The sequence below is a fragment of the Crocodylus siamensis genome, chromosome 8 (genome assembly GCF_052110815.1).
Source record: "Crocodylus siamensis isolate JL-2025a chromosome 8, ASM5211081v1, whole genome shotgun sequence".
Taxonomy (NCBI): domain Eukaryota; kingdom Metazoa; phylum Chordata; order Crocodylia; family Crocodylidae; genus Crocodylus; species Crocodylus siamensis.
Genome location: NC_143402.1, coordinates 526,820 through 541,861, shown reverse-complemented (window position 1 = coordinate 541,861; position 15,042 = coordinate 526,820). Strand labels below are relative to the sequence as shown.

The window sequence follows — 15,042 nt, the reverse complement described above, 5'->3', positions numbered from 1 at the left end:
TCCTTTGATCTTCATTTTCTTGTGCAAAAACGGTGGGTTAACTCTTCCTGACCCAACAGCAGAAACACTTCTGTGTCAGGAGGAAGTGTCAGCCAAGCCATTGGAGGGGACTCAGTGGAGTGAAGGTGGGCAGGGGGTGGAGAGGACCGAGCGCTCCCCCCGGCAGGTTGAGCACGCCTGGTGGGCAGCGCAGCATCGGGTCTCAGGTGCAGGAGCTGGGGCCTGGGAACCCACGGGGCTGTGTCCTTGCTCACCCCCATTGTGTGGAAGGGTTTGGCTGGAACCTCCCCCACATTTATCCTGGCTGGCCGTGCCCCCCCCAGGGCTTCACGTCACTCCACGCTCCTGGCCCCTGGCAGAAGGGCCTGTGCCCCTCAGGACAGCGGCCGTGCCCACCCAGGCATTTTGCACTGTAACCGGAGCTGGGCTTGGACTGAAGCCCTGCGTGGCCCGGTGGGGCGGCAGAGCTCGTGAGACGCGGCTTCTGTCTGAACAAATAACGTCAGGCAGCCAGAGTCGGAGGCGAGTGTGAGCGTTTACAAGCACAAAGCATTTGGCACTTTTCATTCTGCTTAAAGATACCCCTCGTGGGTTTGTTGCAGTGACAGATCATGAGCTGCGGCAGCCCTCTCCGTGTGCTTCCACGCGGGCCCCTGAAGGAGAGGGAGAAGGGTGGGCTGCTGCGAGCACCTGGATTTCTGCAGTGCCGGTTGCCTCGGCACGGGGCGCTCGCGTCTTGCCCAGCTGGATGCTGTGCCGACACTGCCGGCAGTGTGGAAGCTGTGCCTATTTCTCCTGGGGTCCAGCAATGTGCACCCAGCATCATCCTGGGTGCTGGGAGAGCCCGTGCACACGGCAGGGCACGGTAGTGCTGGGGCCCGAGGGGAGGGTAGCTTGCACGCTGCACATAGGTATCTCACATGCCTGCCCTGCTTGGTGGCACCAAGTATTCCAAGGTCACACTCAAAGGATTTCTGTGTCCAGGCCTTGCAGTGCCAGCCAGGGCCTGCGAGCATCCCCAGCTCATCGGGGGAAAGCTGAACAAGAGCTGCCCACCCAGCTGTGCGGCCTCTTGCTCTCAAGCCCCTCCACAGACATCACATAAGAGTCTTCCTGTAAGGTGCACTCCTGCCAGGGGACCACCGCGTCCTCACACCTCACACAAGTGAGGACAGTTGTCCTCATACAAGTCTCTCTCAACCCTGCTAGCCTGGGGTAATCCTTTTAGAGGGAGCCGCTTGGGACACGCTGCATCCATGCAGCACCATCAAAGCAGCAATATTCTCCCAGAGCCTCAAAATGGCTTTTCATGTTGCCATTAAACTAATTATAATCCAAGTCCCGTTCCTGAAGGCGCGTGTCCAGCCAGCAGCACATTTTGAGGGTCCAAAGCTGGTAGAGCCATTACCTCCAATGTGAGCACGATTTGTCCATCTTCTCTCATTCAGTATCCTAATGCTGAGGAAGGTCCAAACTCCTCACCTGAAGAGGTTAGAGTCCTTTGTGCACAAGCGTAACAACTCCTGCATGGGCCGGTGTCTTTCATACACTACGCACAAGAGTCATGAACTGTGCAGCTCACACATAGAGATGTTTTGTGTCCCTATTCTCTGGGGGTGCAGCTCCATTGCTGCCCAGCACAAGAAATCAGTGTGAAATTAGCTCCACAACCCAGACGACGGCTCATGGAGCACTTGGCGGGTGCCGTACTGACACCAAGCTGGTTGCAAGGCGCTGGCTGAGAGGACAGGACTGTTTAGGATATGAGAAGAGGAATTTGTTTGTGCTGCTTCCCTTGTTCCCTTATTTGACTTACTGAATTACATTAAAAGACAGCTCCAGATACTTTATGTATTTTCCAGCTGGTGCTGTAGTGTCCGTGTAAGCCCCGGCTGTGGTGGGCACTAGCACAAAGCTGCTGTGTGTGACTGGGAGCAGGGAGGGCTCAGGGACAGTCGCCCGAGAGAGGCATCACCCACTCTGCGAGTTGCGGGGGTCCTCTCTTGAAGGTGGTCACCCATGAGCAGAGGCGAGGAGGGCTGCAGAATATGTTGTGTGCAGTAAGGTCAGTTCTGGCTCTTGAGGTGACATCTTATGGTACGCCCATGAGCATTTAACAGCATTGGGAATTGCACTGAAACTCTCAAGCTTGTTTCACGTGTATAACAAAGGGACTGGCCTATGAGTCAAACGCTGTCCTATTGTCCCAGCTACGGAGGAGTGAACACCTTGGCTCGTAATTAATGCCCTTTGGTAAACTGCCCTGAGTAAGCTCCCTTACTGGAGCCTGAAACAGGGCTATAAATATAGCATTTCCTTGCCTTGTGTATAAGGCCAAATATGAGGTGTGGAGCATGCAGTGTAACAGGGAGAGAACATGTGACTGCAGATGAGTCGGTGGGTTTTGGTAACACATCGGGAAGCTTTATTTCCAAAGCACAGGTGAAGAGAGAACACACTTGATCAACCTTATATGGGACCCCAGATGCCCCCTCCTCGACGGAGCAAAGGCCTGGCTTGACCCTACAGCTGATAACCCAGCCTTTGGTTTCGGACCAGAAACTCAGTGGCTCCAGCCACAAACCTACCTGGTGAGGCAGAATGGGTACTTGGAAGTCAAGGCTGTGCATGTGACGTGCCTGTCCTTCATTCCCCAGCCTCAGTGCCCACACGGGTTTCAAGCTCACAGGAAATTATAACACAGTACGATATTATAGCAAAGGAAGAGCCTGCAACTGGATCATTTTCTTCCTAGCAGCATTATAGAGACAGGCTCATCTAAAGAGGCATGGGAGGCCTTTTCCTTAGAGCCTGCCCCCAAGTTTGTTTGAGTCGTCCCTCGTGCCTGTGCTCCTGGGGAAGAGGAGAAAGCAACCCGCGTCCTGTTTAGAAATGTGGTGCGTGCGATTCCTGGTGAGACTCTGCCTGGAAGCACCTCCCGGTGTGGCAGAGCTGCCCCGGGTGACACTGCAGTGGTCTCTGTATGTAGCATTAATTTCCTCAGCAAGTACTTTCACTTGCCGACATTCACCACCCCTCATGTTGCTTAATCAGTTGGCATGTTTAGTGGGGAATCGAAATGTCCCATTTTTGGCTTCAGAGAAGAAAAGCCAGCCTGGTCATGTGCTTTCTCGGATCAAGCCTGCAGACCCGATGAAAAGCACTGTTACCTGCCAAAGCTGAGACAAGGCTTATCATTTCAGTCTGGGTGTTTGTCCACACCTTAAAATGATGGCACAGTCCGGAGCACATGCTTACACTTTCACACTCCCAGGTGAGTCCCCAGGCTGGAGCAGCAGCCTGGTGCTAGGGATTGGGCTCCAGATGCCTGGCTCAGCAGAGCTCCCGAATCTGCACTCCCTTTACAAACGGTCCTTGCTCTAGCCCTGATTGTGGCAAAGAAAACCGTGCCACATGTGAACAGAGGGTACCTGATGTAGTGACGTCCATCTCGGTTCACGTAGAGCTTGCAACAGCTCTGAAAAGTAGATTCACGCACAGCCTGTCCTGTTTGCTCTGCAGCCACATGATGGGCATTTGAGTGTCATTTTAGATGACATTTATCAGGGGAGGACAGCAGGGAATTGGGGATGCACCCCAGGGAGTAGCTAGGAATAATGAGTGCAAACTAGTGGAGAGTAGACGTAGGTTAGACATTAGGAAGGAATTTTTTACAATGGGGTGGCCAGAGTCTGGAACGGGCTGCCAAGAGAGGTGGTGCCGTTACCTAGCATGGAGGTCTTCAATAACCTGGCTGGGGTCGTCTGACCTCGGTCCTCTTTCCTGCCGGGGCAGAGGGTCAGACACGGTGATCCATTGGGTCCCTTCTGACTCTACAGTCTATGAATCTATGACTCTAAGTGTTTCTTCAACCCAAGCGTGTAAGAAGGAGAGGGATGATCATGTTATGCAAAGCTGGTCAGTCTCTTGTGAGCGGGCGCTTGTTTTGATGCCTCAGCTGGGTAAGGCTTGATGTCCAGGTGGAGCTGGGGAGAGTTGACCCTGGGTTGGGACTAGGGTGGCAGCAGACAGCTGTTATACGTGGGGACCCTGGGGAAGGATGGGATGCGCCTGGAGTCACAGCACAAAGTCAGCGACAGAGCTCAGGAGTTACGTCTCCTGGGAAACAGCAACACTAAAGGAGACTTGAAGGTGAAATCAAATAGCGTATCAGACCTGAGTGTGCCAGTCAGCATGGCACCAGGCGCTCGTTAGGCTGTGCTCGTGGAGGGATTGGACGAGGATGGTGGAGTGGCCCTCTACCAGCTCTGCTGTGACTGCACCTGGGACACAAGGTCCTGGTATTAGCACCTTGTTCCCAGGGCGGTCCGATGGATGAGACCAAGTCTCTTGTGAGCCAGATCCCCTCTGCCCCTTGGCAAGCGCGGCTGCTGACTCCAGGATGAGCCTGGCCATGGGCACCAGCTAGCGACGCCGGGGCCAAGCATGAACACAAAGGAAGGAAAGGAAAGTCATCATGTCAAACAAGGGGGTAGCAAATGGAGCAGACAGTTTCGTTCTCCACCCACTGCCTGGCTAACCCAAGTGCTAGGTGCTGTGTGCTTCCCACAGATGGATTTTGCCCTGGCCGAAGAGCTGGAGAATCAGTCTTCCTGCCTCCAAACGTGTGTTTCGGTGGTCTGTTGTCTTAGTTACGTGGCTCGTTCTCCGTGCCCATACAGCTGCCTTATGCAATTACTTGACATGCTATCATGTGAATTTGGGATGTACGGTCAAAGCTGAAGTAAAGCTTCTGGGAAATATCCCAGTGTCTGGGCATGATGGGGATGTTTGAGATGCACTGGGAGCTGGGAAAGCTCAAGCGTTACACCATTTCCAAGAGGGAACAGCCCTGGACTCGTGGGCCCGGCAATCACGTTTGAATTAGCCAGAGCATGTGTCCGCTGCAAGGAGGAGGAGGAGGAAGAGGAGGAGGAGTGCCATGGAACTGAAGTAGGAAAAGATGAGGTTGAACATCAGGGAAAGGCTCAAGAGCACGACATGTATGAGGCCTCGGCAGCCTCCCCCAGGGAAGGGGAGCGAGCCCCACAGCTTGTGGCATTTAGTACTGGAATGAGCAAAGCGCAGCAGGAGAGGGAGGGTGGCCTTGCATTCTCTGTGCCCTGCAGCAGTCGGGGAAGTGTGCGTCTGTCCTTTCTATGCTGCCTCCCACGCAGCTCTGCCCATGCGGCCTGAGGCAGTGGCAGAAGAGCAGCTCCCGTGCACAAAGCAGGAGTGGATGGTGGGGAGTGCCGGCAGAGGGACAGAGGCAAAGCCGGCTCTACGAAGGTTTGCCTGCAGAGCTGCATCAGCTCGGGGTATGCAGCGATTATACTCGCTTGCTGAAACAGCTGCATTGGCAACCCCCAGTATAGATGCAGCTGTGGTGGCACAAGGGCTCTTGTGTCGGCTTGGCTGCTTTTGTCTGGGGAGGCAGCATAGCTTTGCCAGCAGAAAGCTCCCTTTGGGCCACGTGCTGCATCTGCACGAGGGGATCTTCTGGGGGGGCTCCAGCAACAGAGACGCTGCAGAGCGAACAGTGTCCTGTGCTGCGCTGTGTACCTGTGCGGGCGGTTTCCTATGCGGGAGACCGCTGCACTTCATCTGGGAGCTGTTCATCTCCCCAGCATTGCTTCTCCCTGGGGAGCTTTTGTTCCCCTTGTTCTCAGGGTCAAGAGTTGATTGTCTGGAAAGGCTCATGGTCACTTCATTAGTGCGAAGCGTCTCCCTCCTCTGCTTGGTTTCTTGTTTCGTGTGTTCCCTGTTATTGTCCTGCCCACCCCCTAACATTTGCATGTCCTTTGCTAGCACCAAGCTGCTCCGACTGTCTGATCTCCTGTGAGAGTCTGTCCTTGCCATGAAGTCTGTCCTTCCGTAGGCTTCATCCTGAGGGCTAGAAGGGGTATGTATGTCTCTTCCTGAGGAGTAGGTTTCTTTCTGATTGCCCGTGGCCTGTGTGCCCGAGCTCTGTGCCCGTGACCTAGCTATTGAGCTCTATCACATGGCAAGCAAGCCCTTTTGCAGTGGGCTCTCCAGGAGCGTTTGCCATCGTTAGTCTATGAAAACAAAGGTTATTGGTCTCTGCTTGGTCTGTATGCCACTGACTCACAATGCAGCTGAGGGGTTGGCAGAGGTTTCTGCACGCCCGGGTGGTAGCTGCAGCTACGTGGCATGTCTGTGTGATCGGGGGTCTGCATGCTGCTTGCCTCTGGGATGCTGACATTTAATGCTGCGCAGTGCCAGCAGACGCGCTGGGGAGAAGGGCAGAGGAAAAGGCATGTGGAAACTCAGGTGACCGGGCAGCGAGCCGTGAGGGAGTTGAGATGTCGTGGGCTAGGAGGAGAGGTCACCGCAGTCCAGAAACTTAATCATGCTGGTGATGGGGGAGCCAGTCTGTGAAGGAGGAGCAGAACAAAGAGCTGACACCAGTTTCTGGATTTTGCATTAGTCAGTGTGGTGGGAGTGGGAGGAGGAGAAGGGAAACGATGTTAGTCGGAGAGGCCACAGAAGGGGAGATGATGATCTCACATTCAGAAGGAGCCTTTAGTGCTTGGATTCACCCATGCACTGGAACCGCTTCCCCCGTGAGCGCTGTGCCGCCCTGCCTGTAATGCAAGGAGGCAGCTGCGCAACAGCTGCACGGCGGTTCAGAGGAGGAGCTGAAACTGCAGCGGGGCAAGGAAGCCAGTCCAGCCGCAGTCCTGGGCTGGCGTCTGCACGAGCACCTCCGCTCCATTCGGGAGCCTGCCCTTTCCTTAGAGGTCTCCGTTCAGAACCTGGTCCAGCCCCAGTCTGTTGCGCGAGTGGGATTAGCAGGGTTCATCGCTGCAGATAAAGGAGCCAACGAGCTGGTGACCACAGGCAGAGCTGCGGATGGCAGCACAGATGGGCATTGTATACGCCGCATCTCGCCCTGTGTGATGCAAGGAGGTCCGGGAGCACCAAGGAAGTTGCTGCAGCATTCCCAGCTCTGAAATGAGTACAGTGTACCCTAGAGCAAGGGGTAGGTTTCACTAGCCATGATAGCCATCACCATATTTCCCCAAGCCATGCTCCAAAATGCCTCTGATGGCATAAACACGACCCGCAGTAAGCTGTGGCAGCACCTGGCCAGGATGGGGCCACCCACAGCTAATGGGTCCCCCAGGTACACATGGCCCTGGACGGAGCTGGGGAGGTTGATGAGGCTGTAAATAGCCTCTGAGCGTATGCTTGAACCAGATGAAGTCTGCAAAGCCTGGACATGCCATTGCTGAAGCCTGGAACCGACGTGTTCAGAGCTACAGATAATGGGGTATTAAGTTCCTATTTCCTGTCCTGCTTCCAGACTAGGCAGAGTGCAGAGGCATGCACAGGTCTCTGAGGCAAGTGTGCAGGCCTTGGGGGCCACAGGAATCTGCAGGGATCCATCTGGCGGGAATTTGGGATATGCAGCCCAGGATATGAATTGAGCTGTTCAGGGATCTCATGAAGTGCACTGAGGCCCTCCAACACAGAGGAGAAAGTGCAGCTTGCTCAGAGGGTGAGCTCCCCCATCCCTCTCTCCAAAGACAAAGAAACCTGCATGCTCCTGAGGAGCATGCTCGGGCTGCAGGAATGGCAGCTCAGATGTCCTGGAAGTACCAACCCCTCCAGATGCCCCAGCGGGGAAGCCCTGCTAACCCTGCAGAGACCTTCTTTAGATCTGGAAGAATTCCCCACTGTTCCCACCAAGGGAGCCGTCACTGACATCCATCGGGGTGCTGAGGCAGGTCCTCAGATCCTGCGATGAAGGGGTCCGGTTAGCTCAGGCTCTCTGCAGTTACCCTGCCGCATAACAAGAATAGGGGCCTGATTGCAAGGTGCCGCTTCGGGGGTGCAGCCTTATAGTCACTGCAAGGGCAGCGAGTATCCTTGGCCTCTCAGAGGGCTGGGGGAAACTTTCATCTCCAGCTTCAAATCCCTTTGGTCCATGCCCTTCTACGGGTCCACAAGAGCCATCACCTGCTTGAGCTGCTGGGGATGGGCCTGGAAATAAGGAGCATCACCCATGTGGATCTCACTTGGGATCTGCATGCTCAGGCTTCCTTCACCTCCTCCTCTTTACACAGCATTTCCACCAGGATGTGACTCTGAGAACGGCTGCGACAGGCAGTACTCACATGAAGGACCCAGTACTTGACATTCAGCAACCTTCAGGAATCAGTAGATTAGGAAAGAGGGACGCTCCTAGAATTGGATTTTTTTTTTTTATCAAAAAGCAAAAAGCAATGCAAAAAGCCTAACACTAGGATTTTCTGTCTCTAAGGCAGCTGATGAATTCTCATTCGTCTCCGCTTGCTCGGATCCTAGCTCTCTCACCATGGCTTCTGCTACAGGAAAGCCAAAAGTGGCCTAGCCCTCTCTGTGCCGTCAGACAGAAACCAGGCAATGCTGGAAGAAAATGTTCATCACTCACATCTGACATTTCAGGCACAAACGCTGCTGGTCATGTCCGGCTGCCACTGTTGCTTGTGAGAGAGGATGGCAGTTTGAGCCCAGCCTTACCCGCAAGCAGAGGCAGCCAACTCAAACACTGAATAACAAGCTAATTGGTGGTTGAGTGCGGTGCCAAGGCTCCTGCAGTTCATCGGGTGAGTTTTCTAGAGCAGCTCAAGCGGCCCAGAGACCTCAGCTTGAGCCCCGGGCATGCCAGGGAGGGGGCTGTTTAGGAGGTGGCAAGAGCCACGGGTCTCCCCAGTTTCAGGCCGTGATGGAAGTTGAGCAAGAGCCCCCAACACAGGGGTGCAGGCTCAGCTCTCCGAAGCCCTGGAGCGTATAGAAACCAGACATCTGCAGAAGGATCGACCCTCACCTCCTCTGAGCAGCAAGAGTGAGGGGACCATGCCATGGGGAACCAGCCATGAGCCTCTTCTGCTGCTGCATCCTCTGCCAAGCAGTTGCACAGAGAAGATTTAAGGCAGGCGAAGAGCGGCGCTGCCAAGGGAATGGAAATGATGCCTTGCTTCTGTGAACCTGCAGTTCTGCACATAAATTACCCCCCTGCTTTCCCTCTGCTCCAGCACGGCTGGTACCAGGCAATTACCATTATTATCTCCAAGAGCAGCACGGCACAGTGACAGCAGCCAGAACCCGCTCCTTCCTCTTCTGCTATCACGGCCATCCTCCTCCTCGCGCTGCTGGACCTGCCAAGTCCCACACGACAGGCAGACTGTGAAGGTGAGGACCTGGCACAAGGCAGATGAGAAAAGGAGCCGTGGAAGGAAGTAGGAATAGCCTGAAGGTTATTCCCTTAGTATAAATAACATTTGCTGCTCCCCAGTTTTCATGGTTCAAGCTTTCGTATTTTTTGACCGTGAACTGGACCTAAGACAAGCCGTGTTCGGGGTGAGTCTGAATGCCGCTCCCTCTAAAATGTGCCTCTGAGGACTGATAGCTCATAGCCCCTTATCAATGAGTTTTATTCTTATTCCAGTTACATCGTGGAGTTGGGCCAACCCTGCAGGACAAGTCGTGTGGCTCTTTGGGTGCCTCATTCAGTAACTTTGCTTTGGCTGCGTTCACAGCCGCTTTGTGTTTGCTTGCCATGAGACTTCTATTGAGGAAGTTTTTTGGCAAAAATGTCCAAGAAGCAGTGAATCTGATGTGAATATTACAGAGTAGTTGCATTTAAAGTTAAGCTGTGGCTATTCACATGTACCCAATCAGAGCGCAGAATCAGCACAGTGCAAGCTCTGTATCCAATCGAAATGACCAGCACATCTCCCATTTTGGGCTCCAGAGCGCTTGCACTACGCTTTTTGCATGCAGCCTATAGAGCGTCCACTAATGGCCCCTGAAATACAAGTGTTCACCAATGCATAAGCTGCACGTGGGCCATTACTGAACGGAGAAAGCAGCTTGGGACAGAGGAACCGCACATCTGGATTGATTCAAGGTCCACCTGGTCCAAGACCCTGCCTGAGAATTGCCAGCAACAGTTATTTCAAGAAGTAAGAACCCCAAAGTAGAGGAATGCGGGATATGCCTACGTAAGCCCAATGCTGGTCTCTAATAGGAAGAGAAAAGCCAGGCCCCTGAAGTTTAGGGTGTAATCCCTTCCAAAACTGTTGTCAGAGTCATTTCTGGTAACTCTAGATATCCTCAGTGTCCGTACTTATGTTGAATCCCTTCAGGGACTGTGCTAAAACCTTGGCCTCAACAGCATGAGGATCACAGTATCCTGTGATACCGGGAACATCATGCGGCAATGACTTCCACGTTGCAGCTGCGGTGTGTAAGAACAGACTCTGTTTATCATTACAATTCACTGATTTCCCCTTGTTCTGGAGTTATGGGCCTGATGATCACTTCTCTGTACCACCCAGTATTGCATAGACTGATTGCATCCCCTTGTAACCTCGCTCTCTCCTTTCCAGGTAAACAGTCCTAGTCATCTGAATCTCTCTTCCTGTTATATCCATCCAGGCCCTCAGCATTTTTACTGCCCTCCTCCAATCCTGCAATATTGTTGTGGAGGTGCAGCAATTGGTATGGCACTCGGTAACCAGATGGGGCTGAACTGTGCATTTATATAGTGTCATTATAATAGTTTCCCTACTATTCTCCATCCTGTTCCTTGTGCTTCCTAATATCCTGTTTGCTTTTGTGGCCAGCTAATTTAGTGGAATAAATTATACTCTAAAGTATTCAGTCACCAGAAGAAGTTCATGTTACTAAAGCAGTTGGAAGATGTGAGCTGTTAGAGACATGCTAAGTGTTGTTGTGTATAGGTCTTTTTACAATTCACTGTACCATTTGATTTACTTCAATAGTATCATGCAGCAGGGAATTCCAGAGGTTAATTATATGCTGTATAACAAAGGCATGTCCTTTTGTGTGGTTTAATTGTACTCCTTTTAAGTCATATGAAAGAAACGAGGGTAAAGGGTCTAATCTAAGGTGCATTAAAGCCAGTGTGTCCTGCCATTGCTTTCTGTGGGCTTTGAATCAGGCCCAAAGAATGACACAGAGCATTTAATTTGAGGGATGCAAGTGGAGGATCGCACTCGAGGGTTTCCGTTATGAAGCCAAGGACGCTGGGCCTGATTCCCTCTTGCTCGTGGCCAGGACTGACCTGTGAGCTGGGCAGAGGTTTAACTCCCCGTCTCTCTCTCGCCAGGTGAATGGCAGCGATGGGATGTTTAAGTACGAGGAGATCGTCCTGGAAAGGGTAAGTGAGACGCCGGTGTTTTCCGACGCGCATTGCTCTGAGCCACGCTCTTTGTGCCGAGCATGTGGGTTTCCTTCTGCAGGAGAGCAGAGCGTCAGCACAGGCTGAAAAGCAGCCTTTTGACTGTGCGCTGCGTGTTTCCCACAGCGATCTCCCACTCACCCGCCCACCCGCACAGCTGGCCTCCTGACACATGCATGCATGCACACAGGATGCATGGGGTTTCTCGCATGCTCGCACATGCTCACACACGAGTAGGCAATGTCTCTCTCCCCCTCTCTCTTCCACACCCACACGCTCCATATGATGGAAGATAGGTGGGTCTCTTTCACACTCACCCCGCACATACACGCCCCCAGCACGGCTGAGGGAGGTGGGGCTGCTCTGTCTCCCGCACGTGCTCAGCTACAGGATGGAGAGTAGGGGGGTCTGAAGATCAGCAAACAGGCCCACGGAGTTGGCCGTGCTCTCTTCCAGCCTGTTAGCCCGCTGTGTATCACGTCTAGGTATGCAGCACGGTGATCCTGAACTGCAGAGACAGGCTTTCTAGTAACTGGGTCGGAACAAGGGGAATCTCTGCTTGGGCCTTTTCCTTGTCTCTCTGAGATACCGCCAAAGTAGGGCTGATGGCATGCACTGTACAGACAAAGACTAAAATTAGCTCCCACATAGGAGCTTGTACGAGGACGAGCTGGAGGTTTCAGCAGAATGTGTCTCTCTGCCACATGCTAATCCCGTACGTCTTCTGCCCGGCTGAGTCAGGCTTGCTACTGGTCCTGAGTGGGAGAGCAGGCACGGAGGCATGGACCTGAGCTCCTGTCAGGTGGGGAGAGGATGAGCAGGAGTGGCTAAGGGAGACTGTCCTCGTGCAAGCCAGGGATGGGCCTGGGTGGGCTCTCGGGGCCAGGCGACCGTCACAGAGGGGTGGGAGATTTGACTCCAGCCGGTCACGCAGGAGGCCTGAGTCTGCCTGCAGATATGCAGCAGCTTTGCAGAAGCCAGAGGGCTCTGGCCTCATGCCCTGAAGCAGGACGGTGCATAAGTGCAGCAGGGCTGCGCCCCAACAGAACAACACAGGGCTGGAGGCAGGCTGGCAGGTTATTTGGCACGTGCTTTTGGAGCGCCTGCCAGATTTGGTGTGCACAGGGCTCTCTGCTCCTAACTTATGGGGGGCTGGGAGTCTTTCTGGGCTTGTGGTGCACCACAGGAGCGTGCTTGTGGGCACTTGTAGGTTTGACCTCTATTGTGTGACTGCGATGGTGGGGGCTGCACTCCATGGCCCACCTGGTCTGAGCCATCCCCGTTTCTTCTAACCACCCTGTTTGCAGGCGGCTCTGAGGCTGGGCAAGGCTGGTTTCTGCTTGGTTTTGATGCAGCATCGTGGCGCTCCTGGGCCTGGCAGAAAGGGTGGCACGCGGCAGGCCGGTCCCAATGCCAGGCTGGCCAGAACAGCGCCAACTTTCCAGCTGTTGCTAGATGTGTGCTGTGTCTTCCAGGGAGGTGGCACAATCTGGGTTTTGTCCCCAGGGCTCTGACTGTCGCAGTGAACTCTAGGGTTGTTGGTTGTAGCCGTGTTGGTCTAAGGACACAGGCAGACAAGTCTCTTTAGGTAAATGTCATTTCTTTTATTAGACCAACTAAATAGGTGGGGAAATTGTTCTTTGCTATTTCGTTGGTCTAATATGCAGTGAACTCTGGTGCTCCGGTTTATCTGAGGGTTAAGCCTTTATAGGCAAAGGACAGAGAGGTTTCCTTGTACGGGAGCGTCCAAATCAGAGACCCATAGGGAAGGGGGCTGGAGGGACTGAACCCTCCAAAGTGAAGTCGCGCTCCCTGGTTATTCCCCATAGACAGCCCCTGGCCCTGTTGGTCTGAGGGGCTGTTCGTAGATGGAGCCTTCAGCCTGCACCTTCCCGCTGACTTTATGATTTGAGATGCGGCCGTGTGGCGTTAGGTCGCATCCCTGCTGTTAGGCTTCAAAATGGAGCCACGTGCAATAACTGGGATGGGCTAGAGGTGATGCTGCCCTGACAGCTGCCCCTGTTTGCCTTTGGCTGAGAACCCACCAATGCACTGGTCTAGAAAGCACCCAGCCCTATGGTGAGGGACAAGAAGGCCCTCAGGAGCTCAGCGGGACCCTTCCCAGACCCCGAGGGCCCCAGGCCTAGACCAGGACCCCCCAGCGCCGTGCGCCAGACCGTTACAGAACAAGACAGTCCCTGCCTCAAAGAGCTTACAATCCAAGCAGGAGACAAGAGGCAGCAGATGGACAGACAGATGGAGAAGCTCTGTGTTGCAGGCCCATGGTGCCTGAGCCCTCACGTGGATCAGCAGTTGTTAGATTTCTGGTGTGATTTTTTCTGTCAGGCAAGGCACATTGGCTGTCAGATCCTCAGGGTAGATGTAGATTTATGGAGCACAAGAAATTCCCCTTTTCTCCCTGCTTCCTCCCAGCCAAGCTCAGAAAACAAGACTCAGCCCCCACGCGTTTCAGAGCCTTTCCACCGCTTTTGGCCCAGCTGACCCTGGGAAGCCACTGTCACACCCCAGAGACGTTGCAGGATCACACTTAGATTGCATCAGTTGTTCCTCCTCAATTGCACTGAGAAACAGAAAGGCACCTGCTGCTTCATGTCCTGGGCAGAGACTGTGAAACAGGCTGGACTAAGATGCCAGCCGTGCAGCGGGGACATCCTGCTCTGCACCTCCTGCACTTCACGTTCCTGTCGCCCTCTTTCAGCTCTCCAGCCAAATAACCAAGGCAGTGACAACCCACCCTCTTTTCCCCTGTAGCCAGTGAGAAGGGGTCCCCTTTCTGCCAGACACAGATTTAGCCACAGCATCCCATGCACTATAAGCCTAAAAGACTGGTCATTGTAATTGCGGCCTCCTTGCAAAGGCTGCGGTTGGATCACAAGGCAGCAGTGTGCAAGTTCCCCCATGGGCTCTGGGGCCAGAATTTACTGTGTTGTCGCGTACCATTCAGCCTCGCGGTTAGGAAATCCCTGGAACGGTGTTATAAGAAAACATCCAAGTGGTGCTGCAGCTCTTCAAACAACAGCCAAGGAAGCCCTTCCCACGTAGAAAGCCTGGTTGCTGTCAGGGCCTGTGTCTGCTCAGGCTCGGAAAGGAGGCTGTGGGAGCAGCACCTTCCACTTGCCTTTTGTCTGCCCAAAGGAAGCCAAATGGTTCGGCTGACAACATTTGTCAGCTCACATCAAGAGTTGCCCCAGCACAGCCAAACAGAGCTAATGACTGGAGTGCTGGGACATCATGTCTGAGTCGAAGAGCAACCTGCTTCTTCGCTGGCACAAGATTACCAGGGGAACATGCGTGAGCTAGCAATGGAGGTGTCTCCAAGTGACAGCAAATAGCTTTCTCCAGGCTGAACATAAAGCAGCGTGAATCCACCGAGAGAATAACCTCAGGTCAGGACAACGAGCTTGTATCATCCGGTGCCTTCTCGCCACGTGCCAGACATGGGCCCCAGCCCACAGAGCCTCACCGAGTGCAGCAAGGAGGCACGTTTCCGTGCTTCCTGGGATGTCTTATTTATTTATAGGGTGGCATCCTAGAAATGGCTGGAAATCATAAGCAGTGTTATCTCTTAGAAATCAGCTGCTCCCCTTTCCTCAACTCTCTGTGAGTGCAAAGAAAAAGCACTTTTTCAATCAGTCCAGAAAATCTGCCATGTCTGGAAGAGATTAACCCTTTCCTAGGGAAATAAAGATTTTACCAGCTCTGATCTCAATGTATTATGACACCCACATGAACAAGAGGACTTAATTCATGTCTGGGTTTATCTCCATCAAACAGAAGTACAAGGCAAAGCTACACTGAAATGAACAGTG

General features: G+C 53.5%; 1 protein-coding gene across 7 annotated transcripts in view; it reads left to right on the top strand.

The window, feature by feature from the left end:
* DLG3 (discs large MAGUK scaffold protein 3) overlaps window positions 1-15,042 on the top strand; it is a 120,755-nt gene that overhangs the window by 58,765 nt on the left and 46,948 nt on the right. For 6 of the 7 annotated variants that reach the window (XM_090061739.1, XM_090061740.1, XM_090061737.1 and 3 more), the window contains one exon: window positions 11,141-11,191. In XM_090061739.1, the coding sequence (XP_089917865.1) occupies window positions 11,141-11,191 (51 nt within the window). Of the gene's footprint in view, window positions 1-5,881; window positions 5,903-11,140; window positions 11,192-15,042 lie in introns of those variants that run through there. The other variant, XM_090061743.1, reaches the window with a different exon arrangement.